Raw genomic sequence first — 15,617 nt, 5'->3', positions numbered from 1 at the left:
ATTTTTATTGAGCAATTTAGAAATATCATGATCATTTATATAAAGCAAATACAATTCTGCTATCCATTAACCTTGTTTGCAAATAGACACTACAGCATTTGGATGAAAACAATACACCTTGGGCCCAGTGCCCAGTGTATGCACCTCTGACGTCAAGCATCACAACCAAGAGCAGCTACACCCACGAGCCTCTGATGTCCAATCGTATCTAATTCACAACAGGTTACAACAAATTCAGCCCACAGAAGGTAGCTGACAGACACGACTGTACAATAAATGGGATCACATGTTAAATACTTCAGCCCTTCCACAGATGGAGGACTGCAAACAGTATTAGAAACAGACGCCTATGTAGATAAGCAATCTGACCTTCGATTAAAATTTATAAATAGAATCAGGACATCTTTTAATTTTACTGGCTTATTTCATTTACAAACAAATAGTGCATTTTTATGGCTTGTTCTGGTACACGTCCAGCACATTTCATTTTTAGGTCCTGATTCATTTCCTGGTTCATACCACAACCAGAGGCAGAAATTGTAAAGCACTTTGGAAAAGCTGTATTTTGCAATGTTTCTGACATAATCAAAATTAGCAAGAGCGAGAAATGTTCTAGAAAAGTATACTCACATTGCACACTCACAGCAGTTTGCCTAAAATTTCAGAATTCAGAAACCACTCTTGGAATAAAAAGCAATGGGCTGAAGTGAAGAGAAGGAAATTTCAGGGCGAGGTTTTAAGTGAATCTTCCTAACAGCCTATGATGCACTGGAACGCATAACCTAGGATCACCACAGATGTTCACAAGACAGGTTAGGCAAATACATCACAAATAGAAACAAAGTACTAGGAACACGAGATTGATCAGGCCCCCTCCAGCTCTCTTTTCTACAATCACAGCAGTATGACAACTAACATTTTCTGATGCTGAGTTCCACCCTGAACTCTTAGCACAGCATCAATCTTGCTCATCCCCAAATCCTGCTGCTTTCAGAACACTCTCCAAAAAGCAGGAGCAGTATGACAGACTCCAGCATCCTCAAATGTTTCGTCTGCAAGTTTCCACTTCTCTAATTTAAGAAGGAATTCTCAACTTGTTTTCATGAATCTGTTCCCGTACAAATAAATGCTGACTCCTGATTATTTCTACTGCCTCTGCTGTTCCTAATTCTGGAAAGCCACTGGACAGTTCAGTATGAGACCAGGACTGGGGGCTAAAGGGAGCCAGGTAGGAGCTGAGAAGTTCAAAAAGCAGTCTACCAAATACCACGTCCTGAGAAGGACAAGCCCGTTTCCTGTTCCATAAATATCCACTCTAAATATTTAATAGGCAACTGCTGAATATATTAATATATATATATTAAAAAATAAAGTGATCACGGACTTCCATTGGAAAAATAGCAGTAGTAATAAGAAATGTAGTAATAATAAATTCCCTTTTCAGTATATGCTGGTATAACGTGTTGTGCTTTGCTTTTCATAAAGATTATTAGAACTCCAGTGTAAAATTTAAAATAGCACTTTATAGTGGAAAATATGATGAATTTAATTGCGATAGAGCAAATGATGCACTTAATAGGACATTGATATCTCCTCTCAGTTAAAAAAGCAAGAAACCATCTGCAAATGTTTATGTTTGAAATCCAGCCTAGGGAAAACATTTGCAGTGCAGAACAAATAAGATAATTGAAAACGAAATTGCAAGATAAGGTGTTTGGGCGGAGGGAAGCAACGCAGTGAGGAAAAGCCATCCCCATGACTACTGGTCCTTTCTCCTCCCTGCTCTCTGCTGTTTGCCTCTTCTTGGATTCCAGAGCGTGCTTTATTCCTCAGCAGCCTTTCTGCAGACTGGCGGATTTGATCACAGTTGGAAACTGTGAAACTGTGGTTTGTTTCAGAAAGAGAAGATAGTTTAAGTACAGCTTTAGCAGCAGACTGCTCTGCTTTGGAGTCTTTTATACACAAAGGAGATGTGTTTGCTGGCTTTGTAATCAACTCAAAAAGAGAAAAGAAATTTTGTTAACGACAGCGTGGATACAACTCGAATTTTTCATCAGGTAAGAAATCAGAGAATCTATAAACCTGAGTGAAAAACTACTAGGATATGTCTCCTAAAGGATAATTGTATTCTCTACATCCTATATTTAAAATTAAATGGAAAGTTTCATTTCGATTGCAATACTTTGGAATTTAATGGACAGACGACGTTTGCAACCAAGATATTAACTGGTCACTTTGAGGGGATGGAACTACACATTTTAGGTAAGAAAATACTTAGAAAGTCTTTTAAAAACTTCTTTTTGTTTAGACTATGCTTTAATTTTTTCATTTCATATGTTTCAGTAATGTTTCTGCATCTAGAGGAATGAAAGAATCAGGCTATGTGGATTATCATTTCTTACAGTGAACTCTCACTGTCTACGGGAGAGAATCTTTTCTGAAATGCCCGGATTAGGGGTTGAAGTAAGCGACAGAGATGACTTCTCTCATTAAACACTGCAATCCTGTTCTGACATCAGCTGTAATTGCAGTTCAAGGATTCTTATTCCACTAATATTTATCAGTCTAAAAAAATACCAGTATGTATTTACAATACAGTTCAACATGCTGCAGTGAGTTCAGGTGTAACTTATTTTTCTAACACTATGAGTATTCCAAATGTTTAAACAAGACAGGTATAAGCGTTTCATTGTCAAGGAAATGTTTAAATTGCCTTTCATGCACTCAATGACATGTACTCAAGTGAGCACTTTTTAACTCACAATATGCAGCAAGCAGTGAAAAGAAGTTAATCTTTTTGTTTGTTTGTTTGTTTGTTTTTTGAGTAAAGAATGACAATGTGGATGATGAGCATGCTTTAAGCTAACGTACTGAGTGAGCAGCCCAGAAGGCCAGCGTGGGGATTTGCCCTTAATGGCAGGCATTGCCAAGGGGACCCCCATGTCCACAATGAATTACTGGGAGAGGACACAGAACCCTCACTACCAAACTATCTTTTGCTGTCATGGATAAGTAAGTGAGAGGAGCAAAAGATACATAATATATTACAAGTATGGCTCAGCCTCATGACCTCCTAGTCCCTGCAGCTTCTCCTGCTGACATAAATAGCAGGAAAGAACAGAGCTTGTCTTTCAGGGTATCTCTTTCAAAGCCAGAGCCCCTGCTAACACCTCATCTTTTCTTAAACAGCAGCTCTCAGGCTAGCCAGGTGAACACTGTAGGCAGTGCAAAGAGGAACATCACCACTGGGACAAAGCAGCCAGGCACTGGATTCCTGCACATCTGGAAGTGACAGCAAAGCTCATCAGGGCAACAGGCTTCTTGTCCTTCCAGCACATGCATTCTTATGATAAATCCAGCCAGGCAATTAGTGCTATTCTAGGGAGAAGCAGTTTGCAGTGCATTCCAGGAAATATGTTACTGCTGATACCAAGGCATATCACCTATTTGTGCTAGCTTCAGAATCCCTTCACTTTTGCATGAACTCAGTAAGAGGAATTTGTCCAAGTCAGTGCAAACCAATTAGGGTACGTAGCTCTTTTCCTGATCTACTCGGCTCCAGTGAGAGACTACAAAGTCCAACTGAGCCACTGGACTTCAACAGCTCTTAAAGCCTTGTTGACTGAGTTCTTATGCCATTCCCTCACTATAGCTGAAGCAGGGCCAACTGGCCGCATTCAAGAAGACTCTGGGTTTAACATTAGACCCCTACTAAAGCTTAAGGCATAGTTGGAACATCAAACTACATATGGGCACATAGATCTACAGTCACTTCTCATTCTTGCACGACTAATTACAATATATTATTAAGATATATTTTAATCAGAAGGACAGTGATAACAGATTCTACAAAGGCTTGTTTGTTTTTCAAACAAACAATTTCAAATTCTTAATTTGAAGAACACAAAGCAGATCTGGATATAACCTTATGTGTAATATTCTTTGGGTAGCTGTAGGAAATGAAACAGTTGTAAAATCATATTTTCCAGTTTACTCTTGGACTTGCACAAGGCATCAAATGTTTTTATTCCCTAGTGATTAAATAGCAGCAATCATTTCTGTAAAAAGGTTGGTGAAACTTATACATATAAAAATTGCTTTTAGTAATAATAAAATGTCCACCCATCCCTTCCTCTTTTTGCACATCCTCTAACATTCCAGTGCTTCTCCATCCCATTCTCTCCACAGGGCTCACAAAGCTATGGTATTTATTACTAGGGATGACGACTGACCTTCTTCCAGCAAGTTTTCCAATAATTCCTACTTCAAGAAGGAATTACGGTGAGTTAATGGCTGAGTTTTGAAAGTTGTATGCATAGCACATATCAACCCATCTTTAAATTTCAAAACTAACTCTTACATCCTCCTTTTTCACTTCTCCAGGTTGGAAACAAAGTCCTTTTATGGCTAGAAAGCTGGTGAGCCTTTGATTTCAGATTAACTTTTTAACTCAGTGATAAATTCAGACCCACGAAGATTTTCTGCTGAAGCTAATTCTTCCCATTACCACTAGTTTCATAGCAGCTGAATTGTATTGTATCACGTTCTTTGCCTGACAACTGTTAGAACTGAAAAAAGAGTCCACTCTGTATCTCTGGAGTACATGTTATATTTAATCACAGAAAATGTTGGGGTATCATTTGACAGCCTTGTACAACAGTGAACAGAGTGCAGGGAAATGAAAAACAATCTCTGGCAACTACAGATAGGAAACAATCAGGTGTGTAACTAAGATGTGATCTTTGCATAGTTAACACTTTTCTCAAATTAGATTGAGGAAAAAGGACGTGCTCTCTCTAACACGTAAGCAAATCAAGGTACTCCCTTAAAGATGTCATTCATAGAGGTGCTGAATAGCACTTAAGATCAAAGTGCATCATTCTGGATTAAACCAGAGGGATTTGGTGAATTAGTTCACACTACTTTGTAGTTTTAAAGAAAATATGATGTCGAAACTAGCAATGCAATGGGAGGATCCAATTCTTCACTCTTCTGATAACAAAAAAGCAACAGACTGCTCTCACTGGAGTTCCTCAAACCTTGCTAAATCTTTGGCTGAGATCTTAAAGTGTTTAATTTTGAAAAGCAACATTTATCTACCGTTAGTAGAAGAGGATTTGTATGAAAACGTTCACGCAGTGTTAAACAGAGCTGTCACTGCTATTTCTCAAACATCACACTCACAGCTCTCTGACAGTCAGTACAGAGCCTTAGAAAAGGAGGATCAGACCAGCCTCCACCCACCTTTCTGTACAAAACCACTAATACTACGCCATTTGCTTTTCTTTCCAGAACTCATCAGTGCAGTAAGTAATTACATCAGACTTGCTTTAAACTTCAAGGACACCAAATACAAAGATTTAATCTTTGTATTTAAAGATTTAATTGCCACCTTGCGAAGCTCCAAGAAAAACATCTTCTAAGTACTAACGAGGTGGACATATTCACAGATGCAAAACCTTCCTAGCTAGGTTTTCCCACAGTCTGGGAAATGCTTCACGATGGATAAAGCCATTCAGCATCCCTCAGAGATTTTACCTAATCAAACTACCCCAAACAGCAGTTATTCTCAGTTTTTGAACTTTGATACATGTCAACCTTCCTTCCCTGCAGTATTCTTGCTTATTACAGCCTACATATTAGTTACAATGGTGGGGCTTTTTGGAAACCTTTGCCTGATTGTTATAATAAAGAGACAGAAAGAAGCTCAAAATGTTACAAACATTCTGATTGCCAACCTCTCCCTATCAGATGTGTTGATCTGTATCATGTGTATTCCTGTCACAGCTGCATACACTTTAATGGATTACTGGATATTTGGGGAAGCTATGTGTAAAATAAGCTCTTTCATACAAAGTATATCTGTCACAGTCTCCATTTTCTCACTTGTACTGATTGCTATTGAGAGATACCAGTTAATTGTAAATCCTCGTGGCTGGAAGCCTAATACCTCACATGCTTACTGGGGAATTATTTTCATTTGGGTTTTTTCACTCATGATATCCGTTCCTTTTTTAATATTTCACCAACTAACTGATGAACCCTTCAAGCACCTGTCCTTCCACAGCGATTTCTACAAGAACAAAGTGGCGTGCATCGAGGCCTGGCCTTCCATTACAGAACGTCTGATTTTCACCACCAGTCTGCTGCTTCTCCAGTACTGCTTCCCACTGGGGTTTATTCTTATCTGCTATCTCAAGATATTTGTATGCCTCCGGCGGAGACACAGTAAAATAGACAGGATGAGAGAGAACGAGAGCAGGTTGAGTGAAAACAAAAGGATTAATCTGATGTTGATATCAATTGTTGTGACCTTTGCAGCTTGCTGGTTGCCTCTCAATATGTTCAATGTTGTTTTTGACTGGAACCACGAGGCACTGATGAGCTGTAATCACGACCTAGCATTTACACTGTGCCACCTCGTGGCCATGATCTCAACATGTATCAATCCCATCTTTTATGGATTTCTCAACAAGAATTTTCAGAAGGATTTGATAGGGCTTGTTTATCACTGCAGATGTTCAGCATCACAAGAGGAGTATGAAAACATTGCCCTTTCAAATCTGCAAACTGATGTATCTAAGGGATCTCTGAAATTAAATAACCACCCTCCTGAGAATGCCTAAAATAACCCAGAAGCACCTTCTAAAATTTTCTATCTTGCTGCAGATGACCTTCTGTAGCTCTTCATCCTGGTACCTCCTGATCTAACTGAAGATAGAGGGGGTCTTTGCTATTTAATTCAGCACAAACAGAATCGTGTTCCCAAAGGCGTGCTGCTAACAAGTACTTTATGATGGTATTAATGCCAATAAACCATTTCCAAGAGTCTTAAAGAACAATAACAATGAATGTCAACAGTATTAACATCTTATTTTTTAATCCACAATGTCCAGGTCACTGTAAAAGTACTTCCATCGATGCAGCTGTCCCTCCTACACACCTGGCTTTGCCCAAGTAAGCCATGAATACTGAAGTCTCCTCAACTTCAGTCTTTGTACAAACTGATTTTTGTCTTTTTAATTTTCCAGCCCTGCACCATTCCCATCTCCAGTACATCGTTACTTTGCACAACAATTTATAAGTAGTTTATACTGTGAGGAAGGCCCCTCAAGTCACCCTAAGCCTTCAGAAGTACCTTCCTTTCAGCCCCAGCACAGAGTTTGCTTTGCTTTAATACCGGTTCATCCGACAAACTGTACCTTAACATGAGGAAATGTTAGAGTTGGAATTTCTTTTTTTTTTTTCCCTTTATTTTAAATGAGCACTAAACCAAGCCCCATTTGCTGTACTGCAAATTTGCATCAGACCTCTGCTGATCAAGACAAAATATGTAGTTAGCATTTCTCCTAAAAGCACTGCATTCTCCTCAAAACCACCAGTACAGATCATTGCTTTCTCTGTTACCATCATCGCTGGCCTCTAAAACTGACCTTCTAGAATCTCCATTATGAAACAGACATGCTATGAATTCCAAGTAAATTGTTCCTGCTACTTATCCAGATTATGGGTTTCTCTTTTAATAGAAAAATAGCTTTCTGCTTTAATTTCCAAAATAATTTTCCCATATCTCTGCAATAGCAAGAGGTCACACCTGAGGCATTTGCAGTTGTTTCTGTTTGACTATGTTTGAAAAGAGCTTATAGAATCCTTACAGCTGGAAGGGTTGGAAGCTTCTTCTGTTCTGCAATGTATGGAAGCCTGAAGATGTAGTATTGAATGCAGCTTCTCTCAAATTAAAACATAATAAAAATCATTTTCCAGAGTGGTCATAAAAATTAATGAAACCTATTCCTCACCCATGCGATAGTGCCAACATAAAAATCAGCTAAAATTCAGTTGTTTAAATGATCCACTTTAGTCCAACAGCCCACTGTCCTAGAAATCAACTTGCTTTCTCTTGTTCAAGCTATAAGAAAAATACTTGGTTGACAACTGCTTCCTGCTTCCCACTGAGCAAGGTCTCATGAAACCTACTAGGGCCTGATCTCACTGAAGTCATAAGAGCAGTGATAGTTGTAAGAGTAAGAAACTATTGACATGGAAATCAAGTATATGAGTGACAGGTATGAATTAGTTTTGGCATAATATAGCACTTTTCTTCTAATTAGATCAAATATAATGCACGTGAAGTAGAGCACATAAACAGCTACAGCTCAAATATCTGCTTTCTGCATTACAGCAGGAAAATCAGGAGAGAGCTAAATGCCCAGTAGGGGCTAATAATCAGCTGTCGAGAGTATCTTACTATTACTGGTTCCCATTAATTCCAGCCTTCAGTCAGCTCAATCACTGGGCTCCTTTCACTGCTGATACACACCATCTGCTTGCCCAGCACTGGCATTGCAACCAGCATTGAACCAAGCAGAAAGCAGTAACCCAGCCAGCAATACTGAGACACATCGTGAAGAAACAGAGGGGCTGGTGTGTATTTGCAGTTGGTCAAAGTGAGGATGTAGAATCTGTTCTCTGCTGGGTAAGACTCCAAGGCAATGAAATGATTAATTAGCTCCATCTCACCTGCTTAACTGAGAGCAAATCTGATTCAGGAATTTCACTTTTTGAGGAGGTCCCAGTGCCCATGCAGAAGCCATCTCATCATTTCAGGTCATTCACAAGACAAAGGACTGTAACAAGTTACAGCAGCACAGATACTACAGGCCGGGTTACCTTGTCTGAGGTTGAAACACGTCTCTACCGTGGTCTTTCTCACACCTGAGCACACCAATAACAGGTCAGGACTGCTGACTGAAGCGATTCACAAGCACATGACATTTACAATATGCTCACTTCTTGAGTATTCAACACAAGAGTTAAGAATGCTCTCTCTTCACACTGTGGCACACACCTCAGATAATATTTAGGGTTTGAATGAGGCCCAGCTCAGATTCCCAAGCGTGACTTTGGCCCAAGCGTCCCTCATACCAGTATTACCATCTCACAGCTGTGCCCAAGTGTGCTTAGTTTCACAGAAGAGGTGTTTTCAGTGGTCTAAATACAGCCATGGAATGAACACTAGCCTAAATTACATGTTCAGAGGGCCAGCAGGAACTCCTGTGACCCTGAGAAGGCCAGGACTGATGGATGTTCCCCTGACTGCCCCTCTGTAAGTGCTTAGGCAGTTCATGTTTCTGACATTAAACAGTTAAAGAAAAAAAAGATTGCTATCTGTTCCTGTCATCTTGATCACGGTTAAGCAATCTATTTTTTCAGTCTGATTCTCAGAATAAGAGGTTCTTCATTACCAGGTGGAAGCTCTCCGAGCAGTGAGACTGCTCCAGACCGATGTGAATAATAACACTTGTGCCTTGATTTCTTTCTTGTTCTTCCTTACACTTTCATTTGATTCAAGTGCTGATACTCCATTTCAGTTCTGAGCTTTCAGTTATCAAGTATCTCTTAATGCTGTGCTTACAAAAATCACTGCTAACTGAACAGAGCACCATCACCACCCTGAGGGTATCACCCTCAGTGCTGAACCTTCTCTCACTACATCCACTGACTTTGTATGCAACCTGATATCTAATTTCCAGACAAATCAGTAGGAAGGAACTGACTTTAACAGGAACAGAATCAGATAACAGTTAATCAGATAACAGCTTCGCTTACCAGAATGCCATTACTTGATGTAACCATGTCACACGGGGAGCAGACACATGGAATCGCACACAAGGAGCTAGCTAGTTCAGCTACCTGAACTCACAAACACCATCCAAATGTACAAAGAAATTCTTAGCAGTGATGTGGGATTAAATAACGAAAAATTGCAGCAGGACATGCTTGAGGTGGTTCGGTCACAGACCGTATCAATATATTTATAAAGAACCATGTAAATTAATATATCCTTACATATCTTTGTACTTTATGGTTCATTGGTTTAACTGTAAACACACGTAACTAAAGTTAGATAGCTGGAAAACAGCATTTATTGTGAGAATGATTCTGCAGAACAGAGAACTTGGTTGATCGTTGATTGTAATTATGTATGTGTACAAAAGCAGTGCCACTGCTGTGTGTTATTTAAATACTCTGATTCCTCCTGTCTACTGGCAGTCATTACCTGTAAAATACTGTCACAGTGCCCAGCTGCTGAATATTATTGCTTATAATATTAGTAGGACAGTTCTTATGCAAACAGCTCTGGAAACTGCTTTAGCATTTCATGTGTTCACTTATTAAATGAACAGAAACCAGTGACAAGTGAGATATTTGCTTTTTCTAGGGGAAAAGGAATTTAAAACACTGTAAACTCTCAGCATTATAAACACTTAACTAAAACCAATGCAGACAGCTAAAGAGCATTCTCAGGGCTCATAGCACTGCCTTTTGGTGAAGATGGACAGGATCATAAACCAGGGAGGTTTCAAGGGAATTCAGGACTCAGGGGCAGAGCACCTTTTTACTGTGGCACCTCATGATGTACTCAGATATCACCAGCGTGTTTGGAATACTGTTTTTCTAGATGTATTGCAAGGATTTCCAATTTGACAGAGCGGAAGCTTCCCTTCAGTAGCTCAGAAAACGTTATCTGCAGAACAAACAGTGCAAGAGCTTTTCTGAGCGCTGCACTGCAGCTCAACTGGTACATATTTGCTATGAAAGTAGCTTCTACTATTCTGTTTTAACTCCCTGAAATCTAAACAGGGAAAAAGTCTTTTGGTTTTTCTTGTTTGAGCCAAAATCTTCACACCAGATTTCCCTGGATTATCACTATTTATTTCACAAATGATAAACCCCCTGGGATGCTATAATGGCAAAAAAAGTTGCCACAGTATGTCTCCACAGTGTTGTAAATGCATCAAAGCCTTTGAAACCTTCATATTCACATCTCCACAACAACGCAGAACTCACCTCAGAGCAAGACAGAAGTGGAATGATCAACACAGGACACTGTCAGGACACGTATGGAGAAGACTGAGCAACAAAGAGTTCAGAGAACTTCAGAAGTGGCAGAGAAACACTGTTAGAGAAAGGGCAAGCAGAAATAGCTGCAGCTCTCAGCAAGACTCAATATTACTTCCATTTTCTGTGAAATACTTCTTATTAGAATCACAAAATGGCTTGGGTTGGAAGGGATCTTACAGACCACCCAGTTCCAACCCCCTGCTGTGGGGGCTGGATGCCACCCACCAGGTCAGGCTGCCCATGGCCTCACCCAACCTGGCCTTATTAGCCTCAGTTCCATAATATTTCACAGAACGTATGGAATTACAGCAAAGATCAGCATCAGGGAGACATTAACCCCGACACAGCACATCCTGCAGAAGGGAAGGACACCTGCTTCCCAACTCAGGTGTGAACCCAGCCTGCTGCCAATGAAATATTTTAAAACAGTATTTAGAGTAATATTTTCATAGTAGAGCTAATCTAAAATGAAGCTCTGAGGAACTTCACAACAAAAGGTCAGACAGGTTGCAGATGTAGTCAGTGGAACCTCATAAACTCCACAGATGTAGAATGACACTGTCCTTTCACTTCCATGCTAATAAGCCACTTAAAAATGCTCCACAGTGACAACCTTAGAATTATCTTGTCGACAATTGCTCGCTTTTAAACAAGGCTCCTTTGGCATACAGCTTGGTTACCATGCAAATGCACTGACTGATGTCTTTTATTTCATTTCATAGGCTTCCCTATTAGTCACAGGCTATTTACATAATGTGATGGAAGTGGCACCTTTGTGGAGCTGTTCTCTGTGCAGAATTCATTTCATTTCCTCACACCTAGTGAGGAAAACTTGCAACTTCATTTAGATGCTTTGGCTGTAACAGTCAGAAGAAACATGAATTTATTCTTCCAACCAAGAGTGGATACCACAGTCAAAAAAAGCTGACAAAGTTTGGGACCCCCCATAGAAAACTGCTTACCCAAATTTGCCATCTCATTTCAGACCAGAGACATCTGCAGAGACATCTTACATTGTTCCATCACCTACAACTCTCTCTCCCTACTCATCAGTCCAGGCCTACAGACCTACCCATTGTCAGGCAACAAAATGACTACTTGGGGAATAAAATGGTTTGTATGGTATAGTGTTACCAGATGAGCCCTTATTTCAGTTCTGCCTGGAAGCCATCTCAGAACATCATCGTAATTTGTAAAAAGAAAACAACAAAAAACAAACCTCACCTGCTGTATTTTCTCACGTGGTTGGCCAATGGAATCCATTTAAACCACATTAGATTGTTGTGTTGGAGTGTGAGGTTTTTGAGGTTGCTGTGTTGTGCTTTGATATTTAAATGCAACCACTGTTTTATTACACATAAGAAGTAAGTCTAGACAAGAATAAAATTCAAGAAGTTTGCTGTGGATTGAAACAAGAGAAGAAATCCAGTGCAGTCATCCTACCGTCTTTCGTCTCTCCGGAACCAACTACAACAGTCTCTTCCATTCTTCTGAAATTCTCCTCAAAAACTTACTTAGCTGTCATCCCCTTCCCTTTTAAGGGATTCCGCAGGAATTTAACAGCACCTTGCTGCCCTCACCCCCTTCCCACTGCTTTTTGGATGGATGCCAGCGTGAACCTGGATTCCACTCCTGTGCTGGCTGGCAACCAGACTTGCACTCCTTCTCCTTGGGACTCATTTAAACCACAACCAAATACCCCCAAAACCACAGCCCAGGCTTTCTCCCAGACTGGCTCATCAGGGTGAGTTCCACAGGCACCACACATCCCCAGCTTTTTGTCAGGAGAAGTGTGATGCTCACTGCAGAGTCAGGCAGGGAGGAATGGCAGGACGTCACACCCCAGCAGCTTTCAATGCTGGCATCTGGCTTAGTGACCATAAACATTATTCTAAGGCTGCATTCTCCGGCAACCTTTGACTATTTCAGAAGTTCCTGCCAACTGGAATCAGACCTCACGTTTGTAAGGCAGAATGCCCCCAAAATGAAGCGTATGAGGCTTTAACCATATTTTCCAGTGCTCTTTTTTAAGTAAAACACCACTTAAAACTTTGCCCGTGTTTAGATGTGCATTCAAAACCATGAGATATTTAATTGCCTGTCTGTGCTACAGCTGAAGTATCTCAAGTCCTGGGGCTGAGTGGGGATGCAGGGCTAGCGGCTTCTAATTAAAGGCCACACTGAGATTCTTAAAAAAAAATGGCCATGGAATTAGTATTGAAACCAAAAGGAAAATCTGAGTTGACTGAAAGGTCATCAAACATAGGGAGATAATTACTGCTTGATGTTCCAGGAAACCCAGGCTCTGACACTAAATTAAAAGTAGAAAAAAAAAAAAGCAGCACTGGAAGCCTTTGATGAACGATAACAAAAAGATTCTTTCTTTCCTATTCCCATCATGCAAACAGACCAAGCATGGAGATACTGAGGGCTTTATACAAGAAAACACCAATGATCACGTAAGCCTGTGCGCCCTGCTGAACTTCAAGCCTTTTTTCCACTGACATAGAAGACAAATCAAATATTTCAAAGGGAAAAGTCTTTTCTGTTGTTGTTGTTACTATCATTTACTTTTCTGACTAATTCATTTACAGAGTTGATTAGCTTTTTTCTCATGCAGATTTGGCTCTTCACCTCATTCCAAAATGAAAATACACAATCTGCTAAGGTTCTAGGGATGCTCAGGTTCTGACAGGAGGCTCAGTGGGGCTGGTGCTTAAAACAAAGAAGCAAATAAACAAAAAAGAAAAGAACACTTTCTGTACATTTTTGCACAGAGGGGATCTGCAGCAGCTGTACAAAAAGCACTGGAAAATAACAACAGCAAGTTAGGAACAAAAAGAGGTTGTGAACAGAGAAAAATTATGAGCAGTCAATATAATCAAGAGTTATAGTACCTCTAATGCTAAGAAATAATAGCTACTTGTACTTGGGGAAAAGCTGAAAAAATACCAACTGCTCATTTAAGAAGGCTTTAAAAACGTGGGATCACAGAATCCTTGAGAATGGGAAGGGACCCCTCGAGATCATCTATCCTAACCCTCTGTGCTCAGTGCATAATCATAAATTTTCCTAATTAAAACTTCAAAAGAAAAAAGCTAAGGAGCTGCAATCCCTTTCTGTAACATTCAGAGGAAAAGAATAATGTTCCATTTGTTTAGTTTCTTTTATCACATTTTTGATCTGCACTTAGTTACTGAGGAGTCTGGGAAAAATATCAACTGCTACTGCTGGAAACTCCTGGGAGGGAGAACTCCTGTGCCTGTATCCTGCAGTTGGCACTGACACCCAAGAAAATGTCCAAAGGCACTTCCATCAAAGTGGCTGAAGTGCCAAAGGCATAAGGAGAACAGAGAGCTGCAGGTGGCAGGGCTGGAACAAACCAAACTTCCAGAGACATGGAAGATCAGATCTCCAGCTTCCATGCCCAGGCTCTAGGTGACACTTCAAGAAGTGAAGACCTACTTCACTGCCCGGACTATAGATGCTTTCTTCCCAGCTGGATAAGCAGCATCAGATTCAAAGCGTATGCACATCCAGGCACACAGGCTTGCCAGAAGAGGAGGAGAAAAAGCAACACGGTTAGAAATAGGTCTGTGGAACAGGGGAAGGAAGAAGAGCCCAGTGTGGGACCTGCACTAGGAGGGACTGGCAGGGATTGCCTGAAGGGTGCATGGCACAGCGCCGGCTGGACTACCAGCAGAAGAGATCCACGGTGTGGGCAGCAGACATCTTGGCAGGATCAAAGCCTTATTTTTAAATCTGTCCATTCCAATTCCAGCGTTTGAAGCCAGAAATAGCGTAGGCATAGCAGGAGCACCATATGGGCAGCACACTCCTCTCCAAGATGGGGCGAGGGAGCAGGGTCAGGCTGCATGCGCCGTGCATGTGATCTCATTTCAGTGCTGAGCGCTCATCCAGCCTTTGGCTTTTAGAGTAAACGTGGTGCTAATCTGATTGTGCTACAGGTGGCATACAAGTAATACCTGCCTCGAGTAGCAGCTTGATTGCTTTAAAGGAAAAACAAAGTCAGTATGAAAGGTTGACACATATTCCTGAAGATTAGATTTGACAACCATCCTCCCAACGTTATTAAATATAAAACATAGATGCCAGTAAATTTCAGAACCTCTGGATTCTCATCATCCAAGCAAGCTCTTCTGGTCTTTTTTTCCTATATCTCTACCATGCACTGTAGCACTGGCCTCCAAATCCACTATGACTCAATTGATGCAGCTGGTAGGAAACTCATGGGCACTGATATACGCACACTCTCATTAGGTCTGTCTGGTGACAACAGAAACAAAATTTGCTTTTGACCTCACACATTTACCCAGACACATCAGGCCCCTGCCTGCTTCATCTGCTGCTCTGCACCACGCCTGCTCACAACTGAAATGGGATGGGGAGGAACAGAGCTGCAGAGGAACGAGCATCTCTGCAGGGTGTCAACACATCACGTCCCCACACAAGGGCCACTAGGCAGGGGCAGGTCCTGCAGGCAGCATCACAGGGCCAACATGACAATACCCTCGAGTAAAAAGAGCTGGCATAAGGGCAGCGCAGACGTTTCCACACTCCTCCCATCTGGATGAGCAGGCTCATTTTTGGGCACAGAAATGTCAAGGACACATCGGAGCCCGGTCCTAGTAACACATCTGGACACCACTGCCCCCGCAGGCTGAGCCCCAGGACAGATGGTATCTGCTTAC

The 15,617-nt window shown here is 41.0% G+C and overlaps 2 protein-coding genes across 7 annotated transcripts in view; one reads left to right on the top strand and one right to left on the bottom strand.

Annotated features, from left to right (window-relative positions):
- Positions 1 to 15,617, bottom strand: part of KLHL3 (kelch like family member 3) — a 109,477-nt gene that overhangs the window by 55,825 nt on the left and 38,035 nt on the right. The gene's annotated exons all lie outside the window — the stretch shown is intronic.
- Positions 1,769 to 7,783, top strand: LOC100542185 (neuropeptide Y receptor type 6-like). 3 transcript variants are annotated; one of them, XM_010719084.4, is made up of 4 exons: positions 1,769 to 2,057; positions 4,189 to 4,281; positions 4,384 to 4,418; positions 5,293 to 7,783. In XM_010719084.4, the coding sequence occupies exon 4, from the start codon at positions 5,502 to 5,504 to the stop codon at positions 6,624 to 6,626; it is 1,125 nt and encodes a 374-aa protein (XP_010717386.1). In that variant the 5' UTR covers positions 1,769 to 2,057; positions 4,189 to 4,281; positions 4,384 to 4,418; positions 5,293 to 5,501; the 3' UTR covers positions 6,627 to 7,783. The 3 variants fall into 3 exon arrangements, with proteins under 3 accessions (XP_010717386.1, XP_019475998.1, XP_085092544.1); XM_019620453.3 differs by having other exon boundaries at positions 4,384 to 7,783; XM_085236418.1 differs by lacking the exon at positions 1,769 to 2,057 and having other exon boundaries at positions 4,147 to 4,281.

The sequence above is a fragment of the Meleagris gallopavo genome, chromosome 15, assembly GCF_905368555.1.
Source record: "Meleagris gallopavo chromosome 15, MGAL_WU_HG_1.1, whole genome shotgun sequence".
Classification (NCBI taxonomy): Eukaryota; Metazoa; Chordata; class Aves; order Galliformes; family Phasianidae; genus Meleagris; species Meleagris gallopavo.
The sequence above is the reverse complement of the archived record's forward strand: the minus strand, read 5'-3'. Positions and strand labels throughout refer to the sequence as shown.